At 36.1% G+C, this 26973-nt stretch overlaps 1 protein-coding gene across 3 annotated transcripts in view; it reads right to left on the minus strand.

The window, feature by feature from the left end:
- The window catches only part of RELN (reelin), a 537501-nt gene that overhangs the window by 361627 nt on the left and 148901 nt on the right, over positions 1–26973 (minus strand). For all 3 annotated transcript variants that reach the window (XM_058725343.1, XM_058725345.1, XM_058725342.1), the window contains exon 3: positions 21987–22122. In XM_058725343.1, the coding sequence (XP_058581326.1) occupies positions 21987–22122 (136 nt within the window). The remainder of the gene's footprint in view (positions 1–21986; positions 22123–26973) is intronic.

Consider the following 26973-nt stretch of genomic DNA (forward strand, 5'->3'; position numbering starts at 1 on the left):
AAGTCAGTCAGAGAAAGACAAATACCATATGATTTCACTCATATGTGGAATTTAGGAAACAAAACAGATGAACATATGGGAAGGGAAAAAGAGAGAGAGAGAGAGGGAAACAAACCATAAGAGAACCTTAACAATAGAGAACAAACTGAGGGTTGATAGAAGGATGTAGGTGGGAGATAGGCTCGATGTGTGATAGATATTAAGGAGGACACTTGTTATGATATATTGTATGTAAGCGATGAATCACTGAATTCTAGTCCTGAAACCAGTATTACAGTATATGTTAACTAACTAGAACTTAAATAAAAATTTGAAAGAAAACAGACAAAACAAAACAAAACAGGGCCACCTGGGTGGCTCAGTCGGTTAAGCATTGGACTCTTGATTTCAGCTCAGGTCATGATCTCATGGTGTCAGGCTCTGCATACAGCACAAAGCCTGCTTAGGATATTCTCTCTCTCTCTCTCTCTCTCTCTCTCTCTCTCTCTCTCTGCCCCTCCCCTGCTCACATGTTCTCTCTCTCAAAATAAATAAACTTTAAAAACAAAAACGAAAATAAATAAAATGAGGATGTAGGTCTTTCTACTCTCCCTTAGAACCTGAAGTTAGGCCATGGGAAGAAAACTTATCAACACATCTATTTGGCAATGTCTTTTAAAAGTAACATTAGCCAAGTCAATCTATACATCTTTGACTATTCAGAGGAACGGCCAGTTGCAAGGCAATTAGGGATGGAAGAAAGTGCATCTTTCTTTAAGACAATGTAGAGATATGTTGGGATCTTGGCTGTATGATTTTTCATTGTCCACTTTCAATTGTCTAATTATCACTCAAGTAGCTTTATATACTGAAAATATTTGTTCATGAAAGTGATTTAATTTGTAGAAGTACAGACACATATTACAGAGCTATTACAGAGCTATTTCTCAGTCAACTTTTCTATGGATTTTTTTCCATTTTCCATTTTTTTTTATTTTAGAGAAAGAAAGAGCATGTATAAGTGGGGAAGAGGGGCAGGGAGAGACAGAGAATGAGAGAGATCTTAAGCAGGCTCCGTGCTAAGCACAGAGCCTGATGCCGGGTTCAGTCCCATGACCCTGGGATCATGACTTAAGCCAAAATCAAGAGTCCAACATTCAACCGACTGAATCACCCAGGCACCCCCATTTTCAATTTTTTTTTTGAGAAATTCTACTCTCAGCCATATATTCATAGTTTGATTAATATTTGACCTTGTAAAGTTTTACACATTTCACAGTGACATATACAAGTTTTACTCTTTCCAGGCAAACAAAATAATCGTATCCTCATGTGCTGAAGTGTCTAAAACAAGCGGCGGTGGATGTCTTTAAGATGTAATTTTCCTCAGATTTAAAAAAAAGTCATGAGTTCAATTTGATGCATCAAGTGAAAAGTTGTTATTCATGAAATGTTAAATGTATTAGTATCATTACTATATTTACTACAAGTTTATTTATTTAAACATCTGGTTTGCCAATGATTCATATTTCTTATTCAGATACTATTATTGCAGCAATTTTATACTTAAAAATAAAACTTCTACTTGTGGGTTAGCATTATGGGTTGTGGGAAGTCATTCTTGTGAACTGCAACTAAAGTGTGACAATAGTAACAGCTTTGTAGTCCCTTCATAAGTCAAATGTTTAAACCCAAAGACTTTATTGGCACTCTCAAGTGTGTTACTTTGAAAATCTCCATGAGAGAAGAGCATTTTTTTACAGATACTAATTATCCAAGGCCATGTTCATTTCCAGCACTGCTGTACTGAAAAGCTCTGTGTAAATGGATTTGAAAAAAAATGTATTTTAAAGATATTTGATATTTAAACCCCCTGGTTAAATCTCCCATAAAAAACATTTTTTTAAGTTCAATCATGTATAACATCCTGTAAGTTGAACTGTTACACATCAAGTTCTCTAAAATAGAAAAAAACACACTTCTGTGTGCTCTAGAGTTTCTTCTTCATTTTCTTCATGTAGAATTAGCAAAAAAGGGATATAGTTTTCGAGACAGGTGTCAAGACATTAAAAAAATTCTTAATGTAAATGACGTTTAAATGTACATAAAAATATTAAAAGATCATATTCAGAAACTTATCTTCCAAAAGAAAAATGGCTTTGGGGCACCTGGGTGGCTCAGTCAGTTAAGCATCAGACTCTTGATTTCGGCTTAGGTTATTACGACCTTGTGGTTTCGTGGGTTCAAGCCCCATGTCAGGCTCTGCACTAACAGCATGGAGCCTGCTTGGGATTCTCTCTCTCTCTCTCTCTCTCTCTGCCCCTCCCCCACTCATGCTCTGTCTCTCTTAAAATAAATAAATAAAATTTTTAAAAAAGGAAAACTGATTTATAGTGGTTATGCAGAGCCTTCTTTGGCAACACACACACACACACACACACACACTCCAAGGTCTTTCCTTCAGGATTGATATAATATAGACTCTACACAAAAATAATCTTATCTAACATTGCAACCACTTTTCCAGAGACTGCTCCCTGTAAGATCATCATTCTTCTCTTTCATGGAACCCAGAATTTGGAGGATCATGAAATCCACAATAACACTGTGTGAAGTTGAAGATGCTGTCCATAACTGCTCCTTGAATCTCCCTCTTGGAAGAGAACTGGCAACCCATAGACTGTGACTTTATAATAACAGCTCAAACTATTGTTCCTTGTTTTTATTTCTCTAAATTTGTCTACATATTGATACAGATTTGCCACTCTTCTGCTCACTCATGTTTACAATATCATCCTACAATTTGTTCACATCAAGTTAGCATTTCACGCCCTGGAAGAGTCTAGTGTTACCCATAAACTTGAATATTTCAATGTGAATTCTCACTTTAAGGAGATTTATAAATCAATGAGTTGAGACCAAGAGCAAACAGATATCCAAAGCAGCAGGCCAAGGTTCTAAATATGTGGCTAGGCCCTCTCTATTTGAGGTAATGCTCTGCTTTTAACATAGGAGAAGCAGAGATGAAGGTGAAAAAAACTTGCCCCAGCTGTAAAAGACTTTAAAGATTCTTTCACACTGTTAAAATGGTCAATATTAAACATACTTATATTTGTTTGTACAATAAATCATAATTTCTAAGAATCAGTCTGTAGGATTTCCTTTAGGAAAAGCTTAAGTATACTTGTATTAAGAATTTATTTTCCCAGAGGAGTGCCTGGGTGGCTCAGTTGGTTAAGCATCTGACTTCAGCTCAGGTCATGATCTCACATTTCATGGGTTCGAGCCCCATTTCAGGCTCTGTGCTGACAGCTGAGAGGCTGAAGCCTGCTTCGGATTCTGTGTCTCCACCTCTCTCTCTCTCTCTCAACAATAAACAAACATTTCCCCAGGAAAAGACTAAATTGAATATAGAAGAAAGGGTAGACAATGATAATGCTATAACAAAATATCATTAATAAATAGCATTAATAGCATTAATAAATAGAAAAATGTAGCTGTTACCACTTGTGATAGTCTTAAAGGCTCTACTACCGGCCTATAATCATTAAATAACTGGGACTTTAGACAGTGAATATTTATATAATATAATAAAGCAAATTCTTGTTTACTAGTGGAATATACATTCTCTATGGGAATGCTACAATCAAATTATAGAGCTAAAACAAAGATTTTTTTTAAACATAAACATTAAGGGGTTCACTCACTACTGATTAGTTAGTTGCAAGGCCATGTATTCTAGGGAGCTTTTTTTTTTTTTTTAATTTTTTAACGTTTATTTATTTTTGAGACAGAGAGAGACAGAGCATGAATGGGGGAGGGTCAGAGAGAGAGGAAGACACAGAATCCGAAACAGGCTCCAGGCTCTGAGCAGTCAACACAGAGCCCGACGTGGGGCTTGAACTCACAGACCGTGAGATCATGACCTGAGCCGAAGTCGGACGCTTAACCGACTGAGCCACCCAGGCGCCCCAGTGAGCCACCCAGGCGCCCCTCTAGGGAGCTTTGAAAGCAGACACAATGTGTTGCTTTTCAACTAAACTTAAAAAAACAGACTTTTAAAAGGCATTTATTAAAATTTAACAATGGAACAGAAAATGTTGCAAAATGAGACAGTTTTTTTTTCAAGTTTTAATTAAATTTCAGTTAGTTAACATAAAGTGTAATAATAGTTTCAGGAGAGTAGGATTTAGTGATTCATCATTTACATACAACACCCAGTGCTCATCACTACAAGCACCCTCCTTAATGCCCATCACCCATTTAACCCATCCCCCCACTCACCTCCCCTCCAACAACCCTCAGTTTGTTCTCTACAGTTAAGAGTCTGTTTTCTGGTTTGCCTCTCTCTTTTTTTCCCTATGTGCATCTGTTTTGTTTCTTAAATTCCACATATGAGTGAAAGCATATGGTATTTGTCTTTCTCTGACTTATTTCACTTAGCATAATAGAAGAGACAGCCTTCTTAAGTGATGATTAAGTATTAGAACAATGATAAGGAAACTGGCATTTATCTTAACCTATGAATAACTCTCAAACATTATCATAAAGGACTCTTACTGTTAAAAGTTGAAAAAGTAAACCACCATCATTAGTCTTTGTGATGCTGGTCTTAACACAAATACGCAATATAGTTTTATTTTAATCAGGTTGACTTCATAGCTAACACTACTATGAAAATAATAGCCTTTCATAATTAGGAGTGTGCAAAGAGTATTAGCTACAAGATTGTTCATTATAAAGCTGGTAAAATAGTGAACACAGGAAACAAGCAAAATGCCCACAAATAAGGAATTGATTAAATACATTATAGTACAGACATAAAATAGAATACTATCCAGATGATGTTGTAGATGGATGTTTATCAGAAAAACACTTAAAATGTACTGTTAGGTTTTAAAACGAAGCTAGATTATGAAATGGAATGCATGATAGAGTCCCAAGTTATGAAAAAAATAAAATTGGGGCGCCTGGGTGGCTCAGTCAGTTAAGTGTCCGACTTCGGCTCAGGTCATGATCTCACGGTCCGTGAGTTCAAGCCCCACGTCGGGCTCTGTGCTGACAGCTCAGAGCCTGGAGCCTGCTTCAGATTCTGTGTCTCCCTCTCTCTCTGACCCTCCTCCATTCATGCTCTCTCTCTCTCTGTCTCAAAAATAAAAATTAAAAAAATTTAAAAAAAAAAATAAAAAATAAAATAAAATAAAATTGAATACATACATACGTCTAATGAAATATACTCCAAGATACTTACTGTTCTTATTTCTGGGACAAGGAACTTTGTGTGTGTGTGATGTGTATGTGTGTGTCTGCACACACACATGCATGTGTGCACACAGGAGCAAGAGTCAATATGAATGCATGTGTGTATATACATAGGTATTTGCTTAGCTGTAGTTTTAAACGTTTTTCTTCAATCTTTAAATGTTTTTTCTTGTGAAATATTACTTTCACAACCAGAAAATAAAATGAATTTAAACATTTAAAAGGAAGTAGTATTTACTGTCAAGTTTAAATGTGAAGAACAAAGTCTGTTTGCAGCATATATTTGTTTACTGTTATTTTAAATTCTAAGTCCAAATAAAGGTATTTTGCATTCTGACCAAAACATGAAATACAGAAAGCCAAAAATATTTAACTTGACATTTTTACTAAAAAACAAACTCAGAAGACAGAATGTCTAAAAGAGACAGTTGGCAGGGAAAAAAGTATATCAGTATATAAATGTGTGTATATATATGTATGTATGTATGTATATGTGTATATGTGTTTGTATATATATGTGTGTGTATATATATAGGTATATATATGCATATATATGTATATACACACCAAATATATAGATTCCAAACAACCTGAGATTAAAAAATAATTTTAAAAAAATGTCTGATTTGGAGTTGCCAAAGTGCAGTATAGAATTGAAATTACAGAATAAATACTCTTTCAGAGAAAATTCTGGTTCTCTTTGATCTTTAAAGAAGTCATCCTGTCATGCTCCAAAGGAACCATTCAGAAATCTCCCCTTGCTGTTCATTTGTATGGGAATTCTGATTGCATAACATATTTAAGATCTATTACATTGAATAAAGCAAGCTGTGCTTTAATAGCAAAATATAAAATTAAAAAATCAGGGATTACTTTCCTTGAACTGATAACAGTATAACAGTACAGTTATTTACCTTCTCAGCATCTTCTAATAGGCTTTTATTTTTCCTAAAGTCCACAAATATTACTTTAATTTCTTATATCCAAGATCTTTAAATGGAAACAAATACTAAACATTCTTCTAAGTTCTGATGATACATAGATAATATAGATTTGATTGTTTATCTACCGGATATACAATACAGAAACCTCTACAGAACTGTCCCTTTGGACATACATTTAAAAATTTCTCCAATGTGGTATTTATTATAAATTAGAAAGTCTGAAAGATATCAAATATTTCATTTTAATATTTTAGAGTTAAATTTTACCATTTAAAATGTCCAAACATATATTTTATTTCTTTATCAAAGTATATAAATATTAATAGCACTTCATTTTAACACCAGAAAATAATGAAAGTCATAGTTGGTATAATACTTAAAAGACTTGATGTTTTCACCTAATATGATTGTAGGTACATTTTTCCATTCCATCTTTCCCTCCCCCATAGAAAATGATTCCATGCCAAATCCCTTAAATTCCTCTTTTGAAGTTTAAAATTAATTCCCATGGTTGCTCTTCTATAATCCCCCATCTTTTAAAAAATGCAAAATATGCTTATACATTTTGAGAAATCAGATGAAATCCCAAATATCCTATGTGAGTGTGTGCTATGCTTTTAAAAAGAAAGGCCACACATTCATTCTCAAAAACGCTATTCATCAAGGAATCTAATTCTATAATTAATACGAACAAGGTAACAATTTGCTTTAAGTGTCCACTCATAATGTTAAATCAATGTTAAATTATAAAGAACTTCCATGGAAATACATAAGACATACACACTGATTATAAATGAAATTCATTATGAGCAGCTCTATTATACTGAATAGCAAATGAATTCTTAATAATGAGGCACTTGATGTGTTATCCAGAACTGGGGTTGACAAGAAAGCCACTTAGCTTCACTCTCTTATAATATGAGAGCAAGTAACTGATATAGCACATACATTTTTCAGTTTGGAAGGAAAGCTTGAAAGGAAATTTATGTTTTACCAAAGCTTTTTAATACAGTCTATTTCCTTCTCAGACTTGTCGAAGGTTCTGCTCTTTTTTTATAAGCTCATCTTGCCCTTACCATCAGAAGTCCATAACAACAGATGCTAGAATAATTAAAAACCTATCACTATAGACTCTTCCATCACATCACAGACTAGGAAAATGAAGGAGGTTTATGGGTGTCCTTGTCTCACTTTCTCCACCCCTTCGTGGTTGATGTGTAGGCTTTAATGTGCATCCTTGCACCTCTCCTCCGGCAGGAAGCCTGTCTCTGGGGATCACTTGCAGAAAATAGGACATTGAGTCCATAATTAAAGTAATCTCTTTCCAGGCAGATGCCGCAGTTGGCTCTGTTATCACATATTACAAAAGGCATCTTGAGGGTTATAAAATGTGCAGCAAATAGCTTTGGAGATGAGAAACAGCAATTTTTCATCTAATTTTGATCCATAGACATGTAAGCACTGTATTGCTACTTTTTGGTTTTGAGCCAAATAACTATTATGGTGCTAAGATGAGCCGGGCAGTAACCAAAATTAAAGAATACTTTAGCTTTTATCCTCAAAGTGAGAAAAGCTCTTTTGTAACCATCTTTGCACTTAGCAAATAAGGATGCCATCTCAAATCTGAGCATTAATGCCTGCAGGCGGATTTAGAAGAAAGGCTTATGTAGCTTAGCTTTACAGCCATACTTCCAATATATTTGCTTAAGTTAAAACCAGAGGTTGATTAAGGGACCTACCATCTTAGCTCCTTTGCAACTACGGAGAACATTTTTAATTAGAAGCATTTCTACTGTTTATCATTGGTATAATATTTTTGGACTTTGCTCTTTGAAATACATGTCAGCCCAGATAACTAATATGCTCACATTATTCCTAATCCCTTCTCTAAATACTCAGAGTGGGAACAAATGGAGGACATTTGACTAACGTATTTTTGTTTCCAGCTTAGGACTTGTCAATATGGGTAACTAAACCTGACCTCAATGTTGTGAAGCGCTAAAACGGAGATGCAAATAGTATTAACATTTTTTCCTCAGTCCTAAATAAGACAATTTTTGAATATGAACTGATGTAATGATAAAAAGGTTATCTCAAAATCCAGAAAATATGTGGTTTAAATTTTCCTCAAACTGTGTTTATTAAAAAAAATTTATTAAAAAAAGTTTTATGTGAACTTGGGCCTTTCAATTAAAAAAATACTATTAATAATATTAACCTTTATATTTTATGCTAATCTAAATAACATTCAAAAGCAGGAAATACCTCATTTAGCTTAATTAATGAATAGGAATATTGCATTCCAACATGGCTAAGATATCAAAATTATTATTTAGAAGAATTTAATATAATAAAATATCACTTGAATTAGAGAAAAATTACAAAATAAGAATTTTAAATTATTGATAAAATTTTGTTAAGTGCCAAATTGTTATTTCCAGAGTGCCTAAAATGTTACAATATAAAGCTACCTGTCATCAGAGCAATGTTTGGAGGTTTAAATAGCATAGTATAAATCCTAATTCTCTAACACACAGTCATCTGGTACATTTTTGCATTCTTGCAATTTTTCATTTATGTACATATGTATTCATTCATCCATTCAACAAATACTTTTTGTCCAAATAATTTTATAATACTATTGGATTTGAAATATTAGAAAAATATGTATTCAGTATCTTGCTACCTCAAAGGCAGTTTTCCATTCTGCATTTTGCTTCACCTTTATTTATATGAATGTTATTTTGTCCTTAAGAAATTACCCCTAATTTTTATCCCTAATACTATTCCTTTTTACTTATTTTGTTTGGAATTCATATAGTGTTCCTTCCTTTTTGTTAGTATTTGTCTGGTATACTTTTTCTATCTCTTTACTTTCAGTGTTATTGTGTTATTATCTTTAGGTTTGTCTCTTGGAATAAGTACATTGCTAGATTTTTGAAATTGCATTTTGAAAGTCAAAGTGTATTAACTGGTGAATATAGTCTATTTATATTTATTGTAAATATGTATGTGCAGTTGTTCCTGGAGCAGCATGGGTTTGAACCGTGCAGGTACACTTATATGGGGAATTTTTGTAAACACATTACAGTACTATAAATATTTTTTATCTTCCTTATGATTTTCTTAATAACATTTTCTTTTCTCTGGCTTATTTTCATTGTAAGAATACAGTGTTTAATACATATAATATACAAAATGTTTTAATCTACTGTTTGTTATCAGCAAGACTTCTGATCAACAGTAGGCTATTAGCAGTTAAGTTCTAGGGGAGTCAGAAGTTACACGTGGATTTTCGACCATATAGGGGACTGGTGCCCCTAACCCCTGTGCTGTTCAAGGGTCAACTATACACTTATTCATATTATCTTACACTTTACATTTCTATGCTTTTGAAGTTAACCTTCTTTCCTTTCTTTTCAAGGATTAAGTTTTCTTTAATCTGTTTCCCAATCCCTCCCCTATTTTGGAAGTTATACTTCTATTTCTATTCAATAATTTATGTTTTTAACAAAAATCATTAAGTGAGTCTACAACCTTCTTCCAGAATAACTAGAGAACCTTAGAAAACTTTAATACTGATTTCCCTCCTTCCTCCAACTCACACATTCATGTTGCTTAATATTTTAGTTATTATTTGCCATTAAATTCTATCTGAAAATACTTATTGGTGTATGTTTTATATATAAATTTATTTATGTATTCAATGCTTGTTTGAAATTTCTAATGTGCTTACTAATTGTTATTAATTATTGCATCACAACATAATTTCCTACATCCCACACCTTTCTTCTGAGTTTGTTTTCTTTTTACTAAAGTACATCCTTTATTATTATCTTTAAAAGTTTATTTATTTTATTTTGAGAGACAGAGAGGGAGAGAGAGAATCCCAAGCAGGGTCCACACTGTCAGTGTGGAGCCCAGTGTGGAGCTCAAACTCACGAACTGTGAGATCATGACTTGAGCTGAAACCAAGAGTCAGACACTCAACTGACTGAGCCCTCCAGGTACTTTTTTTTTTTTTTTTGAATTTTTTTTCAACTTTTTATTTATTTCTGAGAGACAGAGACAGGGTGTGAGTGGCGGAGAGGCAGAGAGAGAGAGGGATAAAGAATCTGATGCAGGCTCCATGCTCTGAGCTGTCAACACAAAGCCCAACTAGGAGCTCGAAATCATGAACTGCTAGATCATGACCTGAGCCAGTCAGACGTTCAGCCAACTGAGCCACCCAGGCACCCCATTAAAGCACATCCTTTAAAGTCTTGCTTTAAAAGCTGTTTCTGTGTATGCTAAAAATATCAACCTTTTTTTTTTAATGTCTTTATTCTGTTTTTCATGCCTGAGTGATAGGTACAGAACTCTACGATGACAATTAATTTCCTTCACCACTATGAAAATACTGTGCCATTGTCTCCTGGCATCTCTTGTTGCTGATGAAAAAACCACTGCCAGACTAAAATTACAGAAAATCTACCTTTTCTCTTTGGTTGTCTTTGAGATTTTCTCTTGGACACTCTGAAATTTGACTATGATCTATATCAGTGCTAACTTTATTTATGTCACAGACAGAAAAGACTCACATCTTCCTTAATTCTAAAAAGTTCTCCACCATTATCTCTTCAAATATGTCTGTCCTCATTCCTTCTATTCTCTCCTTCTAAAACTTCCATGTGATGTTCTGTACCAGGTTAATAATGTAAAGTCAGACTCCTTACTCACTGAGAATTTTAGTTTCTCATAAGTGATTTACTTTACCTCAGTCACATGACAAGCTTTGCTGTTTTCCCAGACAGGGTTGGATAATACTTTGAAGCTTCAGGCTCATGCACTGGGCCCAGGGCCAGCTCCCTCTCTTTCTCTTGCTGTCTTTGCTCACAGCAATAGCTTCAGATCCCACTTAGGTTAAAACTCCAGGCCTAGGACCTAAATCCAGGTGTAAAATACCTGTAGGCCATTGTGATGTCTGCTTCCACTTCCTGATCCAGTTTTAATGCCTCTCCTTTCTTCTGGCAGCTCGTGTCTTCACTTCCTTTCAAACCAGTTTTGTGTATGTATATATATATATATATATATATATATATATATACACACACACATATATACGTGTGTGTATATATAATGTTTACTCACTTTTCTAAAGTTTCTATGTGATTTTAATAGAAAGAGTTTCTGTCATGCCAGCTCAGTCTCCCACAAAGCCAGAAGTCCTCTACAAACATAATTTTAATGTGTTTGAAACAGAAACTCATTTATGTTTTTATCACTTACTACTCCAAACACCTCTCAAGTTGCTATACTATTTTCATAATTACTATTTTAAAAGTGACACAAAATGGCAATATAGGATGGCAGCTAAAAGGACATGTTTTGGATGAAAACATTTCTTCTTCAAGCTCTTCCTTCAGTAAAAGTGGTTCTAGGAAAGGACAGGAACTGAGTAGGTTGCCTGCTACCCAGGTGCTCACTGAATGGAAGGTGCTACCTTTACTACTACTACTATCATCACCATCATCATCATCACCATCATCATCATCATCACCATCATCATCATCTAATGGTATTGCAGATTTCATTTTCACTTACTTTCATATTAATGATTAGCATTCTAGACAAGCTAATTTTGAATATTAGGCACATGGTGGTAAATTTTCATCGGGTGAAGACATATTTGATAAGGCTTGGAACTTAAAACACTGTGGCAGGGGATGCGGGGATTGGCAGAGTGGGATCAGGGACTGAGACCCAGGGGTGGGGCAGGGAGAGGAAAAATAGTGCCTTAGCCTAGCACAGTCAAAAGGTAGCCCTAAGCCCTGAGCACTGTACAAGAAGGTAACCAGAAGGGATCCCCACCTATCACTCTTGCCATACCATTCCCCATAAAGTGAAGGTCCATATAAATTTCTGCCTTAGTGAGGGGCGCCTGGGTGGCGCAGTCGGTTAAGCGTCCGACTTCAGCCAGGTCACGATCTCGCGGTCCGTGAGTTCGAGCCCCGCGTCAGGCTCTGGGCTGATGGCTCGGAGCCTGGAGCCTGTTTCCGATTCTGTGTCTCCCTCTCTCTCTGCCCCTCCCCCGTTCATGCTCTGTCTCTCTCTGTCCCAAAAATAAATAAAAAAAAACATTAAAAAAAAAAAAAAAAAAAAAAAAAAAAAAAAAAAATTTCTGCCTTAGTGAACAAAATTGAAATGGACAGGTAACTAGCTTTTGACATAAAACTGCCCTGCTTGGTCAGGTTAGCAGTTATGATGTTTTACATTCACAGGACCATTGCAAAATCTTAGCTTTACTTTACTTTTTTTTATATGGCCTTTGAAGTACATGGTTACATCCTGGAAATGTTAAGGTAACATTAGAGAAAAAGATAATTCATTAGATTCTCTCAGTGCTGGGGCATCTGGCTGGCTCAGTCAGTAGAATGTAACACTCTTGATTGCAGGGTTTTGAGTTCAAGCCCCACATGTGGCATAGATTTTACTTAAAATTAATTAATTAATTGATTAATTAAATAAAAATAAATTTTAAAAAAGATTCTCTCAGTGCTACATATTAAAACTTTCTGTAATGGCGAAAATGTTCTTGATCTGTGCTGTCTAGCAGAATAGTCACTAGACATATATGACTACTGAAACCTTGAAACGTGGCTAGTGCAACTGAGGAACTGAATTTTTTATTTTATTTAACTTGAATTAATTTAAATTAAAATAGCCACATGTGCCTTGTAGCTATCATGTTAGAAAGTACAGTTCTAAACAAATTTTAGAATATATGTGTGTGTTTCTGTATTTATGCAGACATATGTATATACAGTTATGTCTGTATATAAATATAAACATAAATAATAAACATACACATACAGACATACCATGGACATATTTACAGATTTGGTTCCAGACCACGGCAATAAAGCAAATACCACAATAAATGAGTCAATGAGTTTTTGGTTTTCCAGTTCATACAAAAGTTATGTTTACACTGTAGTGTAGTCTATTAAGTGTGCATAGCCTTATGCCTTAAAAAAGTGCATATTTAATTTAAAAAAACTTTATTGCTAAAAAATGCTAACCATCATCTGAGCTCTCAGAAAGTCATAATCACTGATTACAGATCACCATAACAAACACATAATAATAATGAAGAAGTTTGAAATATTGCAAGAACTACCAAAATATGACACAGACATGAATTGAGCAAATGCTGTTGGAAAAATGGCTCTGGTAGATTTATTCATTGCAAGGTTGCCACAAGCCTTCAATTTGTAAAAGTCTGAGCCCCACATAGGGCTCACTATTTTAAGTGCAGAGCCTGCCTGGGATCCTGTCCCCTCCCCCACACAAGCTCTCTCAAAAATAAATAAACATTTAAAAAAAAATCACAGTATCTGTTGAGTGCAATAAAGTGAAACACAATAAATCAAGGTATATATGTCCAAGTAAGTCACAGTAGACAAGATAAGTTCTTCAAAAAATTCTTACCTGGAAGAAGCAATCAAAATTCTATTTCATGTTTGCAATAATGCCTTAATATTCAGAGATTTTACTAAAAGCAGAGCTAAATAAAATCTTGCTCTGGTATACGTTATCTGAGTCATTGTATTGGCAAACCACGGAGTTGTTGCTGCCATGAGAAAAAATTATTCACCTGTTTCCCAGACATCTTTGTCATCACTATTTTGGACTGCATAGGCAATTTGAAGAGAAAATATTAATTTCACACGTGAGGCCTTAAAACTGGTCTCATCCATTCTACTAACGAAGAAGTACACAAATCTCTGCCCACAACTCATTTAAGAAATTTCTCTTAGATACAGACAAAACCGCTAGTAATTGTAATACATAAAGCTTTTAGATTTACCAACTTGGTCTTTTTGCTCTCACAAATGCTCCATGTGATTTCAGGTAGTAAGTGCCAGGTGCAGTAGTAATCCCATCTCAACAGCAAGGCCTTGTAATCTTGTGGATTCCAAAGTCCATCTACTTAAGTACCCTCCACTAGGGTATGATTCCATGCCATGAAGGGAAGGACAGGGCAAAGGGATGTGTTTGCTATAGGCTTGGTTTTTTGTTTATTTGGTTTGGTTTTGCTTCTAGACCTAACATTTGGAAAAACAAATATTTCTATCTGAAAGGAAAAAACAAGCAGAGATTAAAGAAAAAGAACAAATTCACTAACAACTATTTGCTATGGGACAGAATTCCACAAATGTAGGTCCATCTCTGGACCCTAAACAAATTGATCAGTGAAATAGAAAAATTTTCTTACTGTAAAGTAGGTTTACTTTGCCAATAGTCTTATGATTCTGATACAAAGAAAAGTGTCATATGAAATCCCAGTAAACTGCTCTAACATAACCAGGACAGTTTACACTGTGGTTTCTTGGAAGGATGAGGAGACAGGAAGGGAGAAGGAAACAGCTAAAACAAAAGGAATAGTTTGGCTTTTTGAATATCTGTTAAATTTTTAAAATATGTTGTATAATTAATATAATGTAAATAATTTCTTTAGACCTTCCTGGAGATTAATAGACATATTTTATCTCAACATTTTATCACACTCCCTAAAATTAAATCCCCAGGAAGCATCTTGACCTCATTTGCCAAAATGTTGATAAACTGATAAATAAAAACACACATTAGTCTCTGAACTTAGACTGTCTCCTTGTCCAAGCCTAATTGGTTATTTAACTTTGATGAAAAACAGGACCTACAGGGAAGTGAGAACCATCAGGGTCCCTGGCCATTCACTTTTAAGGGTAGATAATATTTTTTTTATTCTGTCATTCAAAGGCACATATTTGAACAGCACTGAAATAATTGTCTCAAGTTGGGAAATGTCTGTTTAGAAAGGAAAACTAGACCATCAGAAAGAAATCAGAGGCTTGTGACTTAAGAGACAGATAAAATTTCTCCTATGGAAAACAGCATATCTAGTTTTATTGAACAGTACGGATACAATCATTTTAGCCTTACATGAGAAGTAATTTACTTTTTGCAGTAAGCTATGCAAACCTAGAAAGCAAAGTAACATTTCTATGTATCAATTGTTGGCATCCTTATCTGTAGGTGTGAATGCACTCCCAATAAATGCACCCATGGGAGAGTCCCTGATCTTATTTCAAATGTTTAAATAACAAGGCAAATAAATCTGTGGTGTTTCCTTCTGATGGATGGAAATAAATGAGCAACCATACTATCTTTCCGGGGAATCCTCCAGACACAGTGGAATGGCTCTCATCAAAAATTAAAGGCTTCTGAGATACACTCAAGGCAACCCTTCAAATCTCTGCATCTGTATTATTTCAAACCTGTCCAGTATTCAGAAACTGCTAGTGTCTTCAATTTTTAAAATGATTTTTTTGCTTCCTTGTTTAGTGTACTTTTTAAAAATGAGTCTTCTAGGAAAATCTTCTCTTAAAATGTCAAAGGTTCAGGTACAGTCCACCTGTGTACCTCTTTGCTGGGTGACTTCATCCTCTGCTGTGGCTTCAGTATCTTTTTTTTTAAATTTGTTTAATGTTTATTTATTTTTGAAGGAGAGAGAGACAGAGTGTGAGTGAGGGAGGGGCAGAGAGAGAGGGAGACACAGAATCCTAAGCAGGCTCCAGGCTCCGAGCTGTCAGCACAGAGCCCGATGTGGGGCTTGAACTCACAAACCATGAGATCATGACCCGAGCCGAAGTGAGACACTCAACTGACTGAGCCACCCAGGCACCCCCAGTATCTTAAATAGAACACTGCTTGATTCAACTCTGTTCTTAGTTTTCAGAGAGTTCACTTATGGTTAAGTTGTCACTAATCCAGGCACAAATATGATCTTCTTTTATGCTCCATTTTAATTCTAATAGGATGCTAGCATCTCTGTCCAAGCAATTAAACTTAAATCTACTAGTGATAAGTTTTGCCTTTATAATGCACACATTCCCTCCCTACTGGAATCCCTTTATGATAAGGAATCACATGGAATCAGCATCCAAAAATGAACCTCCATCATACATATGACAATCAAACCCAGGTTTGACATATAAATCTAATGTGCTCTCCACATTGCAGAAATTTAAATAGGTGCCTCTTATATTTGAAAAAGAGCCCAATATAGTGCTTTAATCATAGTGAATGCTCATAGATATTCCCTTGTCCCCCACATACACTCATGGACCAGATATTAGTTTTCAATGTCTGATTTGTCATTAGTTTCCCTGTGTTTGCTCACTTTAAGTAACATTTTCAAAAGATTCAAGAACTTTCAGTAAATATTTTGGCACTAAAATAAACAATAAGGTGCCTCTCGATATTTGAATGAACTAGATAATATTACCACATTTCTACATATAGAGATAGGTTTCAAAATGAGGCTAGGAAACACATGTTGGCCACTTAAAAAATCTGAGAGATGCTGGGGCACCTGGGTGGCTCAGTTGGTTGAGCATCTGACTTGGGTTCAGGGTATGATCTCGCAGTTCACAAGTTTGAGCCCCACATCGAACGTGCTGCTGTCAGTGCAGAGCCTGCTTTGGATACTCTGTCACCCTCTCTCTCTGCCATGCCCCACTTGCTCTCTCTCTCAAAAATAATTAAACATTTAAATTTTTTTTTTAATTTTGAGAGACGTTGAGAGTGTTATGCTAAGTGGAACAAGTCATACAGAGAAAGACAGATACCGTATGTTTTCACTCTTATGTGGATCCTCAGAAACGTAACAGAAGACCACAGGGGAGGGGAAGGAAAAAAAAGTTAGAGAGGGAGGGAGCCAAACCTTAAGAGACTCTTAAAAACTGAGAACAAACTGAGAGTTGATGGGGGGTGGGAGGGAGGGGAGGGTGGGTGATGGGCACTGAGGAGGGCACCTGTTGGGATGAGCACTGGGTGTTGTATGGAAACCAATTTGACAATAAATTTCATATTAAAAAAAAAAGAGCGAGACATTGATACCAACCACCAATTTGATACAATTTTCAGTGTATCAGTACCATGGGTGTTTTATCATAATAAAATAGATAAGAGATCATTTTAGAGGCAACTATAGTGAAGTAGCAAAAATCACCTGCTTGAAAGTGGCCTGCCTTCTGAATCCAGGCTGTATCGACCACTGGGTGAGTTACATTAGGCAATTTATTTAACACCTCAGTACTTCAATTTCCTCATCTGCAAACTGAGATAAAAACAGCACCTACCTCATGGAATTACTGTGAGAATAACATGGATTAAAGGATGTAAACTACTTACAACAGTAGTTTTCAAAAATACTAATGTTCTAGTTGTTATTTTACAACCACTCTTCCGGGTAGTTTCTCACTCACTTTTCGGGTTAGATGTCTGGAAGGTCTCTGTCCTTCCTTTCTTCCCTCTTTCCTTTGTCGTGTCTCTACACTTTTGCCTCTTCCCTCCTTTTCCTCCATCTCCTTATTCCTCCTCCTCCTCCTTCCTCTTCCATCTTCTCTCTGTACCCCCACCTTGACCTTGGGATGTTTGGAGGGGATTTACATCCAAGAAGTTTGGATAATTAAATGCCTCTTTAAACTCAAGGCTTACTAGTCACTCAAGACTAATCGAATATAAAAGTAAAGACAAACCATACTGATGTAAGATCTGAAGACTAAGCAGTTCTCTGAGTGAAATTATCACTTAAAATGTAAGTGGTATCAACAGGTATCGTAAAACTAATGACAAAATAATTTCAGCTCCTGATCCATTTACCACATGTGTACCAGTACAGCCAGCAACTTCATCCTCAGGCCATCCTCTGCTCTATGTCTCTTGCTTGATTATTTTTAACGACAAAAGCAGTAAACAGATGGGCCCAAATGACTTTGTGGCTAAGTGGTTTATCAATGAAATCTGGTTTAGTCAGACAGTGTGCTGTTTCCGCTTCTCTAGGAAAAGCACACAGAGAACATTACAGAATAGTCTTGGATTTTAGTTCAAATGTTCCATAACTCGTATGATGGGGTTTTTTTCCTCGAAGAATTTTAAATGCAGGGGCATCTGGGTGGCTCAGTCAGTTCAGCATCTGACTCTTGGTTTCGGCTCAGGTCATGATCTCACAGTTGTGAGACTGAGCCCCATGTCATGCTCTATGCTAAACGTGGAGTCTGCTTGAGATTCTCTCTGTCCCTCTCTCTGCCCCTCCCCAGCTCTCTCTCTCTCTCTCTCTCTCTCTGTCTCTCTGTCTGTCTTTCAAAATTAATAAATAAACTTTAAAGAATTTTAAACAGAGAACTAGGTTTTAAAATCACAGAGTATGCATTATACATTTGCTGTATTAATATCAGGTTATTAAACTGGGTGCAGCATCAATTTAATTGCCAGCTTTAAAGAGACCATGTAGGGGGTAAATGATAAATATTAGCTGCCTTGGTTTTCTTCAAATCCAAGACATCATCAATTGTAAGATATTAAGAAATAAAATTAGGACTGCCAGTTGTAAGATGCCATCAAAGGTAACACACAACCATAGTTCAGAGATCCCAAAATGTAAGAAAAATCTGTACCTTGGGATCAATAAAACATGATATCATTATTAGCTAGTAAGAAATATTTATTGGGGCACCTGAGTGGCTCAGTTGGTTAAGTGTCCAACGCTTGATTTCGACTTGGGTCATGATCTCACAGTTTGTGAGATTGAGCCCCATATTGAGCTGTCAGCACAGAGCCTGCTTGTGACTCTCTCTCTCTCTCCTTATCTCTCTGTCCCTCCACTCCTCATGCTCTTTCTCTCTCTCTCAAAATAAATAAATAAAAAACATTTTTAAAAACCTTAAAATTTTTTTTAAAAAGAAATATTTATTGAGGACCTTCTATTGTCCATAGTTTCAGTATTAGGAACTATTAGGTAAATAAAAATACTATGTACATAGTTCCTGACCTTGGGAGATTTAAAGCCCAATTAAAAAAGAAAACACGTGTGAAAAATTAGCTAATGACATGAATTAACTAACAACATGTAAAAGTTACATAAAACATATTACAAAAGCTTATAAACATAGTTGAAGCTTCATTTCCAAAATATAATTCTTCTTACCTTAAAAAATGATAGCTTTAATTTTGGGGATTAGTCAGAAAAGAAAGAATCATGGTATATTTATAATCAAATGCCATAGGTGTTGTGTTATTTTATTTTTGTTTAATACTCAGAGTTAATGTTGAACATTAACAATCCTCTTCAAGTATTTCTGGGCACATACTAATTACAGAAACTAACTCTTATATATAGCTCTACTAAACACATCAAACATACTGTGGAAAGAAATAAAGGTAAGAGATTGCAACTTGAGTTTAAAAAAATCTCAGATAAATTACTTCAGTGGTCCAAGTTCAATCTTCAGTTTTCCTGTACTCTCTCATAAACTAATCAGAAAGAGATCAACAAATTTTATTGGAAAATATGGGTGAGGATATACGAACATCTTCTCAGTCAATAAATATTACTTTTGACTAAATTATTTTTCTAAGAAAACATTAAGACTTAAACTACCTAAATTACTTCTCAGAAGAAAATAGAGTTTGATGCCCTGGGAACTGAGGCCAGAAGCCATCAAATATCAGTTTTAAACAGATTCAATTCAAAACTACATCTATTTGGAAACAGGCAGTTGTATACTGCTGACACAGGTTTATTTTGTGTTCCGGCTTTCAAAAAAGTAATTCTTGTTTTAAATGAAGAAGTTATGCATAGCAAGAATTTAGATTATCCTTCATAGCGCCAACGTGAATAAGATGGATGTGCCAAAAGGGTCAGAGATCACTATTAAACTAAAGGAAAAGAGAACACTGAGCGTCATTTATCTCAAGGGCCATTTTCTGTGATTTCTATATGTGAGATGTTGTACCAACTGTGGCAGCAATCCCAAAGAAATAAAAACGTATCCCTGTCCAATCTAATCTAATAACAAAGGCATTAAATTAACTCGAATAAGTATATAGTAAAATATAATCAGCATTATAATAGAGTTACAAGCAAAATGCAACAGTACACATCATTTCTGTTGTTGATGTCTTAGAAAGCTTTAGGGACGCGTTGGCATTTTAAACAGATCTTGAACAATGGGTAGGATTTTAATAACTGGAGTGGAGAGAAAAAAATCATTCTGGGCTAAAGGAAAGCAAGGAATGTTTAGGGAGTTGTGCCCTATCAGGAAGTGCGTCTGGTGGAAGATAAGAGAGAAGATGATAAGCAGCTAGACTGGGGAGACTCTTCAAACCCAAGCTAAAGGGCTGGTTTTCAGAAAGGAGGTTTAAGTATCTAAGTTTTGAGTGACCAAGGTTGTGCCTTAGGAAGACTAACTAGACAGCAATGTGCAGGATTGACTGGAGGAGATAGGCTGGAGGTGAACAGATCATTTAGGAAGCTACTGTAATCATCTTAGCAAAAGGTACTGGAAGGAAAAGGCTCAAGTATGAAAAACTTTCCAAAGGAGAAATGATAGGATTAAATGTCAATCAGCTGGGTAGGATTAATCTGATGCTTGCAGCATGGGTAACCCAGAGGATAGACAGGAAGTATATAATCAGTGATGTGGGAGCCATAGGAACCCTTGACATTGAACTGTATGTTTTTAAAGGGGAAGGAAAGGTAGTGGTGAATTTTAGAGTATGCAGGTTTTATGGAATTTTGTTGTTTGAGCAGAAGGTTCAGAATCGAAAACCATTCAAGATGCCTTCCAGCTCTGTTTTGCCTGACTGTCCATAGAATAGCTATTTATGAACTGTCTTTGGCTGTATTCCATTGGCCTACACATCCACTAAACAAATATTTCGTGGGTGTTTACTGTGTGCCAGTGACTGTTCTAGACAGTTGGGGCAAATCAGTGAACAAAACAGAAAAAAATTCTTGCTGTCAAGGCACTTCCATTTCAGTAGGAAGTGACAGACAATAAATAACATACATAAATAAAGAAATGAAGTATATTATGCGTTAGAAGTAAAAACATATAGGGCATAAAAAAAGAGAGAAGACTATGAAATATAAGGAGTGGTGATTCTGGGCCAGGGCTAGGGATATAGTTTATACGGAGAGATGTCACAAGTCACAGCATTTGAACCATTGTGCAGTGTTAATATCTAAGGATGCTGTCGGGACAATGCTCACTGCATTCCCCAGCTTCCTCTTAATGAAAGCACATGAAAGAGTCATTATGTTTCTATAGACTCCCTGACTCCTCACTACCACCTCACCTAACTGATCCCATTTCTCTCTTGGCACTAATGACCATAAAGCTGAAAGCTAAATTTGTGATCTTCCTCCAAAACATGTATGGAGCCTCATGGCATTTTTTTGTACTTGTTTTTATACTTTGTTTCCCTACTGCCTTGACTTTTTCACATACTTTTATCTTCTTGTGTATCTATCTATCTATCTATCTATCTACCTACCTACCTACCTATCTATTTAGAGAGACAGACAGAGAGAAAGAGAATGAGCCAGGTAGGGGCAGAGAGAGAGGGGGGAACAATGGATTCGAAGCAGGCTCTGTGCTGACAGCAGAGAGACCAATAACAGGGCTCAAACTCACGAACCATGAGATCATGACCTGAGCTGAAGTTGGATGCTTAACCAACTGAGCCATCCAGGTGCCCCATATTTTTGTCAGCTAAAATCCAATCTAGAACTCTTAAAGTATAAAGAAATATGCAAAATTAAACTGCTAAAGTTGCCTTTTTTATGGTTTTGAAGTCTTTTTGATACCAAAATTAGTGGCTTTAATTAAGGTCAACCTTGTTGAAATACTACATTTAAATACTTACCCTATATGTAATCCCATGAGAGGTATATTTGCCTTCCCTACAGTCACAGACACTTCGGGTACTTACATGAAATTCACGCAGCCAGTGCTAGCAGGTGGGGCAATCCAGACGAAGCTGAGGTTGGTTGTGGGCAGATGACTCACATGAGAGGCCACCACGCTGCACATAAACTGGTTACCAAACTGGTGGTCAGACATGATTCCTGAGAGACAGAAAGGAAGGGAAGCTGTCATAAAAACAAATAAAACAAAGTCTTTCTTACCATGGCACTAACAAGAGTTTCTGGACCTTTTTCTTTCATGTTAAGATTCATCATGCTGTTTGACTTTCCTGTAAGCTTTGCAACTTTCCACATTTTGTTGTTAGAAGGATATTCATCACTTAAACCATTTTTGTTAAGGAGCAATCTACTAATTTCATTGCTATTGTATTTTCTTTGCTTTGATTTTATGGACTGGTCTTAGTCCATCACCAAAGACCACCAGGACCACACCTATAATATGACGAGGTTGGATTTATTGGAAGCGTTTACAGCAAATGAGACCAAATATTCTTGGAAACTAGGAAGTACCTCAGTAAGAGGATGTTAGCAAAGGCTTGTTAAAATATTTGTATTTGTGTTAAGTTATTTAAGAGAGGATGGTGATCTATCTGTCCTGGGAATTTCCTGATTTTAGTACTGAAAGTCCTACATCCTGGGATTCCCTAATCTTGCTGGGGAGGTTACAGGGTTAGGTAGGTTTGCTTCTGGATTTGGTGTTATCAGAAAGTGGGACAATTTTATCACTGAGTATCTTAATAATTTTTATCTGGGAGATATGAGGAATGGCATAGGCCAAAGTTGTGACTGATAAAAAAGCAGCACAGTCATGTTAGCATAGAGAGAGAGATGGTCATTTTTGTGATTTGCACCGTGTTCTTGATTTTGCCTGCCTGTGTTCAGACATGATTACAAAGTGGTCTGGGTTTTGGCTCAAGCCATCAGTTTCAAGGTGGCCTTGTCCTATGTTGATATTCTCTAAAACTGCTTACATTCCACATGAGAGTACCATGACTGAGCTGTGGGCACCAGGTCAGCTCCCAGCGGAACTATCAGGGGATGCTTTTTTTTTTTAATAAGATGATTTATTTTATGTTTACCTCAGATATAAAATATTAACCAATAACTCAATAATAAGAAAATAAACTCAATTTTTTAAAAATAGGCAAAAGACACGAATAGACACCTCACCAAAAGATACACAGATGGCAAATACATGAAAAGATGTTCAACATTCTATGCTATGACAGCATGGCAAAGTAAAACAAGAATGAAATGCCAATTCACTATTACATGGCCACAGTGCAAAACACTGACAACACCAAATGCTGGTGAGGATGTGGAACAACAGGAACTCTTATTCACTCATGGTGAGAATGCAAAACAGTACAGCCACTCTGGAAGACACTTTGGCATTTTCTTACAAAAATAAACATACTCTTACCATATGACCCAGCAATCATGCTCCATGGTATTTACCCAAATAAAAGATTTCTGTCCACACAAAAACCTGCACATGGATGTATACAGCAGTCTTACTCATCATTGTCAAAGCTTGAAAGCAACCAAGATATCCTTCAATAAGTGAATGGAAAAATAAATTGTGGTACATCCAAACAATAGAGTATTATCCAGGGCTAAAAGGAGATGAGCTATCAAGCCATGAAAAGGCATGCATAAGTAAATGCAGTCTGCTAAATGAAAGAAGCCGATCTGGAAAGGTTACATACTATATGATTCCAACAATATGACCCTCTGGCAAAGGCAAAACTATGGAGACAGTAAAAAGATCACTAGTTTCCAGGGGTTAGGAGGGAGGCAAAGATTAACAGGTGGAACATAAAGGATTTTTAGGACAGTGAAACTATTCCATTTAATGGTGGATACATGTCATTATATATTTGCTAAAACACATAGAATGTCCAACACTAAGAGTGAATCCTAATGTAAACTACAGGACTTTGAGTGGTAATGATGTGTCAGCGTAGGTTAATCTGTTGTAACAAATATATCACTGTAGTGCAGGATGTAGCCAATAGTAGGGAGTTGGGGGGGGGAGTGGGGGTACATGGGAAATGCCTGTACTTTCCATTCAATTTTGCTGTGACCTAAACGTGCTCTAAAAACAAAGTTCATTAATAAAAATATGAATAAAAACATTTCCAGGAAGGAGCAATTAAGTAAAAATTCATTTCCTGGGTATGTGAACTTAGGGGAATGACTTACTCTATCTGAGACCCAGTTTTCTTGCCTATAAAATGGAAATACCATGTCCCCTCCACCATAAAGTTATTGTGGGAATTAAATGATCCAATACACATGGAAGCATCTAATACAGTGCCCCATGTAGGAAGGTGCCCTTCCTACATGTCATCCTAATAGTTCATACATTCCTCATCATAGCACTTGACCATCTTTCCAAGGAGTCTGTGGGGAACTACATTTTTAATTTTTATATTCCAAGCAAGTATCACAATGCCTGCTACATCACAGATATTCAAGAAATATTTTTCTCAATAAATACAAGAATGACTTAACTTAAAAAATTAAAAAAACAACAGAAATTATACGTCATATGTTATATTACCTAGTGAAAAAGAATCTTCTAGAATAGAAGTATAGGTCATATTGGACAAAGCAACAGAAAAACAGGTCTATATATTTTGACATATTCCAGTGATACCCTTTTTCACATTCAAGTTTTTATTTTTTCAAGCTACGTCTTGAGGCAAAATTCATCAAGTCAGAAACCACAAGGTTAGGGAGGATAAGAGACTTCCCAGGGAAATCACAGAGTGCCACAGGAGACTCAGCGGCCATGACTCAGGAACTGCCACTCCACTCTGGTTGGGCATAAAGCAGAAATTCTGTGTGTGTGGAAAATGACACAGCTGCAGGAGTCAGCCTGACCAAAAAGGAAAACAAAAGTTCCAGCCACAATCATGTGGGAAGGGAAATGAATCAAACAAAATAAGGTCTCAGGGTTTCACAGCCTTGGTAACAGGATTCATATTCAAAATCTCCTCATTCTTCAAAACCCCTCCTAGAAAGTGAGTCAATGCCTAGACTGCATATTACTACATGACAACTTGTAAAAGTAGCTATATTGCTGTTGTTACATCGTCCCCTGCTCTGAGTAAATATGCCACAGAACAACATTCTTGCAATCCAACAGTCTGGCACAGCAGTTCCCCAACATGGCTGCACAGTGGCACCATCTGAAGCGATGGAATAAATTCTGGTTCCTAGAGATTGTGAGTCAACTGGTTTGGGATAAAGCCTGGGTTTTAGGAGTTTCAGAAGCTCACCAAGCAATTCCAATGTGTAGCCAAGAAAATGTTGAAAATGTGTCTTAGTAAAATGTTGTCCAGGCCTCAGGGCTTAGAATAATATGGACATGGTACCAATATACAGTTTGGAAGTATCCAGCAGTGACTGACACAATGGCCCTGAGAGTAATGCAAAATATCCCATCCTTTACCCACTACTGTTAGAACCACCCAAACATGTATTCTGGGGCCTTTTTATGTATCTTCACATACTATGAGTGTGCTGGGCTCTTTACTTTTTTAACAAGGAGCACTAGCATATTATACTGTTACCATATTTTATTTAGTTTTACTTTTTAACTAAGTATAATTAACACACAATGTTAGTTTCAGGTGTACAATATAATGATTCAATAATTCTGTACATTACTCCATGCTCATCGTAAGTGTACTTTTAATACCCTTTTATGTTTCACCTACCCCCCTCCACCTCCCCTCTGGCAACCATCAGTTTGTCTTTTGTATGTAAGAGTCTATGTTTTTTATCTCTTTTTCTCTTTGTTTATTCATTTGTTTTGTTTCTTAAATTTCACATAAGAGTGGAACCATATGGTATTTGTCTTTCTCTGTCAGACTTATTTCACTTAGCATTATAACCTCTAAGTCCACCTATGTTGTTGCAAATGGCAAGATCTCCTTTCTTTTATGGCTAACATTCTACTTTGGGTGTGTGTGTGAGTGTGTGTGTGTACATATACACACACACACTCACACACACACACACACACACCACATCTTCTTTACCCATTCATCTGTGGATGGACATTTGAGTTACCACATTTTAATTGGCATTTTCTTTGAAAATATGTAAGGGTTGGCAGAGTTACAATGATTAGAAAACATCTTAATATCAACCAGCAGAAAAAAATAGTATTTACAGTATACAGTATACAGTATGTCTGTTTTGGATTAAACACTCTGTTAGGCTCTGTGGAGGTACATAGAAAACATGTAGGACATAATCCCTATCTTGAAATGACTTGAGCTGGAAAAAGAAAACTGGAGCAAACTGACATTGTAAATAAAACATCTGGAAAATAAGTGCTGAATGAGTGGTATTTGTGAAAATTACAAAATAGAAGAGTAATTAATAAAGACAATTATAATAATGATTATAATTCTTATTAAGCACTTACTATGGCCTGCTGCTTTTGTGTTTTGTGAATATGAACTTATTTGAGGCTCTTCAACCCTATGAAGTAGGTGCTGTTATCTTCTCTTTACCTATTAGGACCCTGAGACAATGGAGATAAAGGAACTTGCTCATGCTCAAAGAGAAAGTGGATAGGATAGCCTGAATCCAAACCAGTGCCCCTGCTATCCAGTCAGATATTAAAGAGGGAGGCTGGAGTTGAGTCTTGAGAGAAAAGCCAAGATTTCCCATATCTGTTTTTATTTACACGAGGCAGCAGGGAATAACCAAGAGACTATCCCCTCACTCTGCCATGCACGGCTGCATAACCTTGTCAGGGAACCCCTTCTCAAGCTTCAGTTCTGACATCTGTAAACTGCTGGTCCGTGATCACTAAGAACCCCTCCAGTTCCATGGCTCTCTGAGTACAATCTAAATAACCAGAAGAAAGATGGGAGGACATCTCACAAAGGCAGACACAATGAGCAGCGATGTAAATATAAAATGAGAACCAGGAGAATGAGCAGTCAGACTCAGCTTCCAGGGATCTAT

This window comes from Neofelis nebulosa, chromosome 4 (genome assembly GCF_028018385.1).
Source record: "Neofelis nebulosa isolate mNeoNeb1 chromosome 4, mNeoNeb1.pri, whole genome shotgun sequence".
Taxonomy (NCBI): Eukaryota; Metazoa; Chordata; class Mammalia; order Carnivora; family Felidae; genus Neofelis; species Neofelis nebulosa.